Source organism: Microcaecilia unicolor, chromosome 13 (genome assembly GCF_901765095.1).
Source record: "Microcaecilia unicolor chromosome 13, aMicUni1.1, whole genome shotgun sequence".
NCBI classification, from domain to species: domain Eukaryota; kingdom Metazoa; phylum Chordata; class Amphibia; order Gymnophiona; family Siphonopidae; genus Microcaecilia; species Microcaecilia unicolor.
In genome coordinates, this window is record NC_044043.1 from 53,786,465 (window position 1) to 53,799,044 (window position 12,580).

Below are 12,580 nucleotides of genomic sequence, written 5' to 3' on the forward strand. Positions count from 1 at the left end.
CCGTAGTGTGGCATCTCTTGTCCCCCTCCCCCCACAGTTCCAACACCTTTTCCTGTTCCACCTCCCCCCAGGCCCAGCAGCTCTTCCTGTACCTGCGAGTCAAGAGCCACTCCCTTCTGTCCCCTCCTTGTGGGTGCAGCACCTTCCCCTCCCTCAGCTCAACACCCCACCTTCTCCCTCCTTCAGTCCCGTGAATCTAGAACTTCTACCTTTCTTAGCCCCCCCCCCCCTCATGAATCCAGTACCTCTCCCTCTTCCTCCCTCAGCCCCTCCCCTTTAAACACACTGCCTGGGCCAGCTCTAGATCTTTCCCTCTACCATGTCCCACCCATGCATAAACAGGAAGTTGTTTCAGAGGGGCAAGATGCATCAGAACCAAGGATTCAGGGCTGGCCCTGGCAGTGTGTTATCACTGCCATTGCTGGCAAAGAAATCAGGGGAGGGTGAGGGCTGATACGTCAGACTATAGGGGGGAAGGAGAGGGGGGCAGGTTGGATCCATGGTGGGAGGGGAGGGAAGAGAAAAGAGGAAAATGTAGCAAACTTTACAATAAATATATAAAATAAAATAAAAACTATAGTGTCACAGAAGGGCTGTGACCGCATGCCATTGGAAGTTTAAGGCAAAATACAGTTTTCAAGATTTTATTTTTGTATGATGTTTGATCTAGTGGTGCTTTTAGTTTTTTGAAGAAAGGTATCTTAAATATGTTTATGCTTATTGCTGGTAATAAATTTTTAGGATACTTTAAGTTGAGAGGTCACTTTGGCTAATATTTAAAGTTCATTTATCGTTTTCACATACTGCCTGATTTCAGCATCTGCCACTTTAACAAACTCTTCGAAAGTTTTTTGCTCTGAAACTGAAGCAGGTCTTACTGAGACACACTTGAACTGGTTCTTCTTTCTGTCATAGGTTCCCATGCACCTGTGAACTCGACCTCTAATTAATCTTGGAAGGTCTCGATCCTATTATAAATTTTAAAAAGATGGAAATCATTTATCTTTCCTAAATTCAGTATTTAAATAATTTGTGTTAACAGAATGTCAAGTGACATTTGAGAATTTCTTTTTAACAATTATGAAAACAACACATCCACAGGAAAATATATTCAGATAAGCAGTGCAATAGTACAAGAAGACCCCCCCCCCCCCCCACCACCAGAAAAGGTGAAAATTCTAGTCCGCAAATAATGGGAATGGATACCCATATATCACAAGTCGCCGAAGTGTGTGAGCCCTTATGCCCTTTCCCGAGGTAGGAATAGGTGGTCTACAAGCTCGAGGTTCTTCACCCGTGGCGACTGCCGTTCCCCAAGGGTTGAGCCCCCAGGTTCGGGCAGCCAGCAGGACTTTGGAGGAGGAGGAGCGGAGAGGCAAGAGGGCAAAGGCCGAGGCACAGGAAACAGAGCTGAACAAGGAGTGGAAGAAGCAAGTCTCACTATCCGCCAAGAAGGACAAGGACAATGCCCAGGCAGGGTCCAAGGCAAGAAGTAGGACAGGTCAGAGATGGTATCTGGGCAAGATTCAAGGTGGGCAGTAAGGCAGGTCAGCGTTGGTAACCGGGCAAGGTTCAAGACAGGCAGCATGACAGGCCTGATAAAATGAAATAAAATCAAAGGGGCCCTTTTATTAAGCTGTGCTACAACGTGGCCTGTGCTATGTGATCACGGGAGGTCACTTTTAGCACAGCTATAAAATGGCTGCATTTCCATTTTTCCTATTAAGGCCAGGCATTAATTTCCAAACTAGTGCGTGAGCCCTTATCGACACCTATTTAATAGGCGGAAAGGGCTCATGTACTAAACCATGCACTAATTAGTTGGCATGCGGCATGCCTACTCTCTGCCCCCCAAACACACCCCCAGTATTTTTTAGTGTTGAGGAAGTGTGCGCAGATGCCTTAACTACTGCAGTGCATCTGAGTGCAACCTATGGTAGTGCATTTTGATGCACAGGAAGAATGCATTAGTGCTTACTGCCACTTAAGTAAAAGGACCCCATAGAGTCCTATTAATTTGGGTAGTAAACAATAATATTACCACCAAATGATTGCCTCTTAAACACAATCATGTCTGAAGAAAGCCTAAGATCAGCAGGAAGTCTGTTCCAACCACAGCAGTGTTTCACAAGTCTGGTCCTGGAGTACCCCTTGCCAGTCAGGTTTTCAGGATATCCACAATGAATATGCATGAAAGAGATTTGCATATAATGGGGGCAGTGTATACAAATCAACTTCATGCATATTCATTGTGGATATCCTGAAAGCCTGACTGGCAAGGGGTACTCCAGGACCAGACTTGAGAAACACTGACCCATAGGGACCTGCAATATAGTAACATAGTAGATGACGGCAGAGAAAGAACTGCACGGTCCATCCAGTCTGCCCAACAAGATAAACTCATATGTGCTACTTTAAGTGCATACCCGACTTTGATTTGTATCTGCCATTTTCAGGGCACAGATCGTAGAAGTCTTCCCAGCACTAGCCCCGCCTCCCAACCACTAGCCCCACCTCCCACCACCGGCTCTGCCACCCAATCTCCGCTAAGCTTCTGAGGATCCATTCCTTCTGAACAGGATTCCTTTATGTTTATCCCACACATTTTTGAATTCCGTTACCGTTTTCATCTCCACCACCTCCTGTGGGAGGGCATTCCAAGTATCCACCATTCTCTCCGTGAAAAAATACTTCCTGACATTTTTCTTGAGTCTGCCCCCCTTCAATCTCATTTCATGTCCTCCAATTCTACCGCCTTCCCATCTACGGAAAAAGTTCATTTGCGGATTAATACCTTTCAAATATTTGAATGTCTGTATCATATCACCCCTATTTCTCCTTTCCTCCAAGGTATACATGTTCAGGTCAGCAAGTCTCGCCTCATACGTCTTGTAACGCAAATCCCATACCATTTTGTAGCTTTTCTTTGCACCACTTCAATTCTTTTTACATCCTTAGCAAGATACGGCCTCCAAAACTGAACACAATACTCCCTCACCAATGACTTATACAGGGGAATCAACACCTCCTTTCTTCTGCTGGTCACACCTCTCTCTCTACAGCCTAACAACCTTCTAGCCATGGCCACCGCCTTGTCACACTTTCATCGCCTTCAGATCCTCAGATACTATCACCCCAAGATCCCTCTCCCGTCTGTAAATATCAGATTCTCACCGCCTAACACATACGTCTCCCGTGGATTTCTATTCCCTAAGTGCATCACTTTGCATTTCTTTGAATTGAATTTTAATTGCCAAACCTTAAACCATTCTTCTAGCTTCTGCAGATCCTTTTTCATGTTTTCCACTCCCTCCTGGGTGTCCACTCTGTTACAAATCTTAGTATAATCCACAAAAAGGCAAACTTTACCTTCTAACCCTTCGGCAATGTCACTCACAAATATACTGAACAGAATCGGCCCCAGTACCGATCCCTGAGGCACTCCACTGCTCACCTTTCCCTCATCAGAGCAAATTCCATTAACCACCACCACCCTCTGGCATCTGTCCGTCAACCAGTTCCTAATCCAGTTCACCACGTCGGGTCCTATCTTAAGCCTGTCAGTTTATTCAAGAGCCTCCTGTGGGGAACCGTGTCAAAGAATTCAATGAGATTCGTTTGGCACGATTTACCTTTGGTAAAACCATGTTGTCTCAGATCTTGCAACTTATTGGCTTCCTGGAAATTCACTATCCTTTCCTTCAGCATCGCTTCCATTACTTTTCCAATAACTGAAGTGAGGCTTACCGGCCTGTAGTTTCCAGCTTCTTCCCTATCACCACTTTTGTGAAGAGGGACGACATCCGCTGTTCTCCAATCCCACGGAACCTCTCCTGTCTCCAAGGATTTATTAAACAAATCTTTAAGAGGACCCGCTAGAACCTCTCTGAGCTCCCTCAATATCCTGGGGTGGATCCCATCCGGTCCCATGGCTTTGTCCACCTTTAGATTTTTAAGTTGTTCATACACACTCTCTTCCGTGAATAGAGAAGGTACAGCACCTTGCCTTCTCAAAATGTATGTTAGTCAAGAAAGGAATGGATAATCTCAATGTCCGTTTTGACCTGAGTGCCCTAGTGGGTTTGTAGATTCTTAATGCCTTATTTATCTATCAATCATACTTATATCCCTCCTATCCATGACATCTAAGCGGGTTATAGTTAACGCACATATCAAAAGAAAATTACAAACAGAATAAAACAATTAAGAAAAAACAACAATTCAGCAAAAGGCCTCCCAAAACTTATTTCAGATATTTCTTAAACAAAGACAAATCAGTAACCTGGTGCAACTCCAAAGGGAGGACATTCCACAATGTGTGTCCAGCCACCAAAAATATTCATAGGCTGCGGTCTTGACGACGGACCTAATACAATGAATGAATCACCAACAGGTGGGCATCCTGAAATCTCAATGCTCTCAGGGAATGGTAGGCCTGCAAAGAGTGCACAATGGCCTCTGGGGCATCATCATGCATGGCATTAAAAACCAACAATAAGATTTTAAACTTAATGCGCCAGACCACTGGAAGCCAATGCAGCTCAGCCAACTGCGGGATGATATGATCCACCTCACTCAACCCTCCAGTTATCAAAGCTGCAGCATTTTGGGCAACCTGCAATTCCCTCAGCGATGTTTGTGGAAGACTACAAAAGAGGGCATTGCAATAATCAAGGTGCAGTATCACATAGTTCTGCATCACAGTTTGAAAATTCTCCACAGACAAAAGGCTTTTAAGTTGCATTACTAAGTGAATCTTAAAAAACAGTCTTAATAACAGCTGTAATTTATTGCTTGAAGGACAAAAAGGAATCCAGGATAACTCCTAAACTCTTTACAGAACCCAAAAGGGGAAGAGTAACATTCCCAAACTGAGAACAAGAAAAGGGACACTCCTCCCCTGAAAACGACAACCACAGAATTTGAGTCTTCTCAATATTTAGGGATTGACAATTTGCATTATTGCATATTAAGACCTCGAACTTGTTAAAGTATTTCTGTCACAATCCAGTAGATATATAAATCCAAGCACACAATAAACCTAATAAAAAGCTGATAGAGCTTCAGGCCTAATTTTCATGCCCTCAAGCAGATATTGACTCAGAATTTCATAAGGTGAGAGAAGCATTTCCTGGGGAAGTTAAGGTACTATAAATGTTTGTACTGCATAGCATTCTCCGCACACAGTTATCGTTAAGTAACATCAAATTGGTTTCCTCAATTCTCCCCTTCAGGTCACCCAAATCTAAGCACAATTCAACTTAGGAATAGTCATACTGGGTCAGACTAGTTGTCCATCCAGTCCAGTATCCTGTTTCCTACAGTAGCCAATCCAGGTCACAAGCACCTGACAGAAACCGAAATAGCAGTAACATTCCATGCTATTAATCCTAGGGCAAGCAGTGGCTTCCCCATGTCTACCTCAATAGCAGACTATGGACTCTTCCTCCAGGAACTTGTCCAGCAAGTCTCAGAGCTTAACCATTTGTTGAGTAAAAAAATATTTTCTCCTATTTGTTTTAAAAGTATTTCCATGTAACTTCATTGAGGGGTCCTTTTACAAAAGAATGCTAGCATTTTTAGTGAACACTAAAACTAAGCGTGCGCTAAATACTAGAGACACCCATAAGCCTTGTTGACCCCTGCTCAATTACTGCAGTTCATGGTCCATCTCCCACCTACATTAGAATTGTTACAATATCTTCCACTGCATCAGCTGATTCTTCTCCTCCTGAGGCCCTCCCCATAGCAGCTGGATCTACCTTTTGCATTCCAAGCCTCATTTTGATCACTTCTTTGGGAAGGTGTGGGAATGAGGCCATCCCAGCATTCCCTGCTGCTTCCACTGCACGTCAAGGTGGTCTTCCTGCCACCAAACACTACCTCTCTCATCCAACTCATGGATCAGGGCATAAACAACATTATCGGGCTCTTGTGCTACATCGTCTGATGAGCTTTATGGATGACCAGACTGGCAAGGATAAACGTGAGGTTGAACTGGCTTGTAATCTATCACTGTTGGATTCCCTACATATGCAGAAAGAAGCCTGGAATCATGTTACACAGGCAACCATTGTGAACTGCTACAAGCGGGCAAGCTTTGTTAAAGATGTGGAGAGGGACGAAACAGATGCAGCTGTTGCAAACACGTCAGATGAACAGGCTATTGACATACCAGTCAGTGTTACTGAAGAGGAGTTTCTTCACTACATAGCTGTTGATTACGATCTACAAACAACTGACAACAGCACTGATGTTCAGATATGCGCCTACACGCAGGCAACGGCTGATGATGAAACAGATGATGAAATGAGTAGCAAGGCACATGCTGACGAAATTCAACAACCTCCTGTCACTTTTGCAACAGCACTGGAGAGTCTCAACACAGTGTGGGCCTATTTGGAGGCCACTGGATGTCAGTGCTATGACAGTTTTTACCGTCTGGCAGACGTGGTGTATGGAACTCACAGACACAAGATTGTACAGAGGACTATAACTGATTACTTAAAGTAAGCCTAACGTCAGTTAACGGAGACTGTATAACGTCAGTTAACAGAGACTGTATATTGTACGTATAATAAACAGTACTATACGTATGTTTATCAGATGTCAAGCTTCTTTGGGTCACAACGGTTAACTGCATGTAGTTCTTTGGTCCCAGACCCCTTGCACTTAAGCGGATTACACTGTGTGTGTGTGTGTGTGTGTGTGTGTGTGTATATATCTATCTCTGAAGCTCACAATTAACAATGAATTTGGGGGGGGGGGGGGGGTTGACCTATGAAAGAAAACGGAGTCTTAGTGGTGGCAATTTTTTGGTTAGCCAGACTGCTGAGGTCCTTTTCCTCTTACAGTCAGAAAATAGTTAAATTAAGCTTTTTGCATGTGGTTGTAATTGTTAACAACATATCCTCAGGCAAGAACACTCAGAAATTTAGTAAGAATTAACTCATGTTTTCGTTAAGTAGAATTTGTTGTCACACCTTTTTATTAATCACAAGAACTCAAAATGTTTACAATACTACAAAACTGGGGCATCATAAATTAACTGAAATCATTTTTGGCTCCCAGTAGTCAGAACAAATTGATTCAATTTGCTGGTATGTAAAATGGTTAGTTGTAACTACATATCTTGTCTGCAATAGCATTAAAGTTTTAATGTTTAATATAAAGAATACTAACTATTTCATAGAATATACAGGGCACACTGTCCTGCCCATCTCTCAGAAGAAAGGTCTTTGCACTATATGGTCCAGAAGTCACTGCAGAATCAAGTGTTGCTAGGTAATATAGAATAAAAAGACACACAATTCAGTACTTTGTTTAATAAATTGTTGCAATTAATTTACTATAACAAATCTAATAAATAAATAAAAATATATGTCAAATCAATTTTTAGCATGACATCAGAGAAAAAGCTTGAAACATCTAATTTAGATGTTTCAAATTATACATAAATTCAGTGATACTATATGTATTGCTAGCACCAATGAATAGGTTACATAAGAGCAAGTATACTTACCCACAGAAACATCTAACATTGGGGCTTCAATGTGCTCTATGTTAAAGATTCTGAAAAAAACATGCTATGACGGCCATTTTAGAAGCGCTATTCACGTTTGAGATGTGCATATACCAGCACTTAAATGTTATCTTGCATACACATATCTCAAACTCAAGTGCATGCAAATGACAAGAGAACATGGTCTAGGCATGTTTTGGGCTAGACAAAGGCATGGCAAGTTCATAGATGTTTATTCCCTAATTCAGAAAGGGACTAAATATCTATGTCCCAAAAGACTCACACTGTAAGTTACACCTGCTCCCAAAAACCCAAACTGGCAAGGGATACTGATCTCTGTGACAATGCTGGGAAAATACATGTTTATATTTCTAAAATGGCAAAGATAAACGTGTACATGCTGGCATGTGCATGTTGCTATTCTATAACATAAACTTGCATGTGCTGGCACAAAAACGTTTATGTGCTGGTTTTCAACCTGTGGAAATTTTCGCCTTTTTTTTCTAAAATGGATGTTTATGCCACCCGTACTTGGTGCATTAATGTCCTTACTGTTCTAAAATACTAGTGAAACTTGAGATATTCTGACCTGGATGTCTCAATTCCAACTTCTAAGTCCTGTCTAAAATGGGGCTGTATAGGAACAGCTTATATGTTTGACCTGAACTGCCCAAGTTATACCTTATCCAAGCCAAAAATATTTAGGAGGCAGTTTATAAAATGGGCACTAACATTTACATGCCAATATTTAGAATAATGGCATATGCAAGTGTATGTGTGCACATATACATATAAATGCCAAAATTCTGCCTAGTGCTATTCTTTAAATATTTTACATAGCTTGTATTTTATAGGTAAGCATACACATAGGTGGAGTCTAGGCATAGCACAGGCAGTTCTCACACATAAGCATGAAACTTATAGAATACTGTAAGTTATGTGTTTATCACTGGCATTTAGGTATGATGTCAGACTTACAGCTGGCATAATTGCTTACATCTAAATTATATTTTATCTGTTAGATCAGTATTTTATAAAGAAAACAGGCTCCTACCTTCCTTAAGGAAGCAATTCTATAACAGTGCACCTATATTTAAGCATCCAGTGGGTGACTATCCTATGAAAGAAAGTAGGCGCTTATTATAGTTTAGTCTGGTCATTTACTCTGTACCTACATGTTGGCATCCACCTTAAAGAATCATACAAGAAGAGCACAAATTCAGGCAGAAGTCAATTATCTGAGCCGGGTAACATCAAGGTACAGGACCCCAAGATTCTCATTGGTTCTCCTGGAGTGTTTAGATCCCTAGGGGAACTTAATAAATGAGGGTGGACATTTCCTTGCATTGCCTCACACTGGCAAAACTTCCTGGTTCTGACATTTCTACTGTGGCAGGATTGCAAAAATCCTGCTTTAAAGGAGTCTCCCTGCCTTTCTCTTGAAATTTCACTGCCACTTCTCCAGAGAATCGACACAAAGTCCAAAGGGAAACTGCACTGGAGTTCTGCAAGACCACTTGTAGCTGTAGCACGACAGCTGCGGCAGGCAGAGTGGGAACATGTGCATTCAGACCATGCTTCCATACAGAGAGAGGCCACAAAGCCCACCAAATGAAAAAGTGCCCCCCGAACACTCTTATACAGAGTAAACAGCTTTCTTCCTCTCCCACTAGCAGTTTCAGAGTTCTGAAAAATGGCCTTGTCTAAGCTAAAACAGAGCTGCTGACTGAGTATAATAGCAAGGAACAAAATAAAATCTCTTTTTTTGTGTGTGTGGTCTAGCCCAGGGCCTCTGATAGACATAGCCGGGCCCAAGGCTCCCCCAGCACAGTGAAACGAAGATATTTCTGATGCTCCAGGAGCATAGTAATATGCAGGTACGCCTCAGACAGATCCAGGGACGTAAGAAATTCCCCAGGCTGAACCACCATGATAACCAACCGAAGGGTTTCCATGCGAAAAGGAGAAACACGCAAAGCCCAATTCACTTGCTCGATATCCAAAATCGGGCGGCAAGAACACTCCATTTTGGGCACCAGAAAATAAAATGAATATCTCCCAGAACCTCTCTCGCCCAGAGGTACTGGAACTACTGTTCGAAGAGCCAACAGACGCTGCAAAGTGAGATGGATGGCCCATGCTTTGACTGACGACTTGCAAAGAGAAACAAGGAAGGCATCCGGAAGATGACGACAAAATTCCAGGACAAAACCATTCCGGATACTATTGAGGACCCGCTGATCTGATGTGATATGGACCCACCTCCGTTAAAACCGCTGCAACCTGCCGCCTATGGGCATCACCAAAGGCTGGGTCCCCATCATATCACTGGGAGGACCAGGCACCCCCGGCACCTCCGGAAGAGCCCTCAAGGCCCCCTCTTTTTCTGCCTCGAAAGGAAGGAAAGGACTGAAATGACTGGCCTCTATTCCAAAAATGAGCCCGCTGCAACCCGGTGCCTCTACCAGGTCGATACCGGCGAAATTCCCAAAGGCGACTTCGACCTGCCAACCATGCAGCCGATCTTGACCTAGTCTCTGGAAGCCTAGGCACTTTAGACTCTCTCAACTTCTCCAATTCCTCCCCAAAGAGCAACTTGCCCTTAAATGGGAGCTGACTCAAATAGAACTTGGAAGTTACATCTGCTGCCCAATTCCAGAGCCACAAAACTCTCTGCTCCGCTACTACCAGGGTTAGGTTCTTTGCGGAAGCACAGACTAAGTCATACAAGGCATCTGTCAGAAAGGCAGTACCCAGTTCCAAACTGACCACATCCAAAGAGGCCTGCGAGGAAGCGGTAGCCGGAGAGTCAGGCAACCGCTTGGCCCACCGAAAACAGGCCCAAGCCACATATTTCCCAGAAATAGCTGCCTGCAAAGCCAAGGCCGAAACCTCAAAGGAATGCTTCAGGAGCACCTCCATTCGACAATCTTGAGGACCTTTGAGAGCCGTCCCTCCTTCTATTGGAACAGCTATCTTCTTGGTAACAGCCATTGCCAGAGAGTCTATCTTAGGAACCTTAAAAGATTCCAGATCTGACAAGAGGAGCTGGTAAAGTCAAGCCATTGCCCAACCAATATGTAAAAGGAGAATTTGTAGCTTGCCACTCGCCCTCTACTAGCTCCTTCAGGTCCCCCTCCTAGGCAAGGCAGGGGTGGAGGCTGAGGCACAGTACTCACTAAACAAGACGGGCAGGGGGGAAGGACCCAGAGGCCAGAGTGTGCACCTCCAACAAGTCACAGGGGCTAAAGTCCGAGATACTTTGGTCTAAACATTGTGACAAAATGATATTTGCAGATTTTGTCAGTGTTTGATTTCTATCATGGGGCTGCTAGTTCCACAAATTTTTTAAATGTCTTTTTTTTGCAATTAAATTGTGACAATACTTTAAATTCGTGTCATCTTAAAACTTCTTGTGCAAAAATACCAAGTAGCAAAAAAAAAAAAAAAAAAAAGCTCATAAATCTCTAATCTGCAGCAAAATAGAAGTACTTAGCTTTTAAAGTTCAACAGCAATCAGCTTGCTAGATTCAAACAGCACCCAACTTTTAAAGTTCTACGGGGCCCAATCATTTCACCCCTGTCCGGGCTTCTTCAGGAACGATGTGCTGTAATGGTGCCACAAGGATAATCAGGATGTTAAAAAATATCAATACTTGGCAACTTACAAAAAAGAAGAATCAAATCAATAAAATAAGCTTGGACAACTTAACCAACTCACATAGACATCTACTAGCTCATTCGCTTCCTCTTGTTCAAAATGGCGCTGTAATGTCACACACCAAGAAAAGGGGTATATATAGTGGCATACATCATCACAATATTTAAAGATACAGAGTTTCTAAAAACTGGTGCAAAATCTGTTTATTGAATTCTAGACTGGTAATGACCAAAATAGTCTTGCTGGAATTTATCAATAAAATATGTGCCAGTCAATTGAACTATTTAGCCCTCTGGGTTCCAAAGTTTGAAGTCGGAAAATCCACTTGGCTTCTTTACGCTGTAAGAGTAAGGAGAAATTAGATCTTACCTGCTAATTTGCTTTCCTTTAGTCCCTCTGGACCGGACCAGGATTGGACTGATGGGTTGTGCTCGCCTACCAGCAGGTGGAGACTGAGAAAAACTCTGACTCTAGAGAGCCAATAGGAGCCCTGGCCATGTGACCTTAGCCTCAGTATTTGAATAACAAAGCAGGAAAGAAAGAAAGAAAGAAAGACCTTCTGTGCCGTATGGAATCCTAGCAACCACAAAGCACTCGGCAATGACAAGTATCAGAGCTCACCAGCAACACTCACCAGAGAAGTGGTATGGCTCAATTTGTATTACAGCTCACCAGCAACTCTCACCAGAGACGTGGTATGGCTCACTTGTACTATAGCTCACCAGCAACTCTCACCAGAAAAGTGGTATGGCTCACTTGTAATATAGCTCACCAGCAACTCTCACCAGAGAAGTGGTATGGCTCACTTGTCTTATAGCTCACCAGCAACTCTCACCAGAGAAGTGGTATGGCCCACTTAAGATTTTATACATATTCCATCAACTGAGCTCACCAGCAACTCACCAGAAAAGTGGTAAGTCATATTTAAGGTTTTATAGATATTCCAGCAACTCACCAGAAAAGTGGTAAGTCATATTTAAGGTTTTATAGATATTCCAGCAACTGAGCTCAGCAACAACTGTCACCAGAGAAGTGGTATGGCGTATTTAAGGTTTTATATACAGATTCCAGCAACTGAGCTCACCAGCAACCACCAGAGAAGTGGTATGGACCACGTAAAGTTTTGTATATATATAGTATTGTTCCACGAATCGTAAAGGAATGAATACACTTCCTACTTAATAAAAGAAGCTGAAGAGTTGAGAGAACATGGGAGTGGCCTGGTCCAGTCCGGAGGGACTAAAGGAAAGCAAATTAGCAGGTAAGATCTAATTTCTCCTTCCTTAGCATCCCTCCGCACCGGACCAGGATTGGACTGATGGGAAGTACCAAAGCAGTAATCTGAAGGGAGGGACCCTATGAAAACTGCAGAGAAATATTCATGCTGCATAGGCCAC

The 12,580-nt window shown here is 43.0% G+C and overlaps 1 protein-coding gene across 1 annotated transcript in view; it reads right to left on the reverse strand.

Moving 5' to 3' along the window:
• Positions 1-776: 776 nt before the first annotated feature.
• The window catches only part of SPATA22 (spermatogenesis associated 22), a 61,475-nt gene continuing 49,671 nt past the window's right edge, over positions 777-12,580 (reverse strand). The window contains exons 6-7 of the mRNA XM_030185838.1: positions 7,183-7,280; positions 777-968 (exon numbers count right to left, since the gene is read on the reverse strand). Of these exons, the coding sequence (XP_030041698.1) occupies positions 777-968; positions 7,183-7,280 (290 nt within the window). The remainder of the gene's footprint in view (positions 969-7,182; positions 7,281-12,580) is intronic.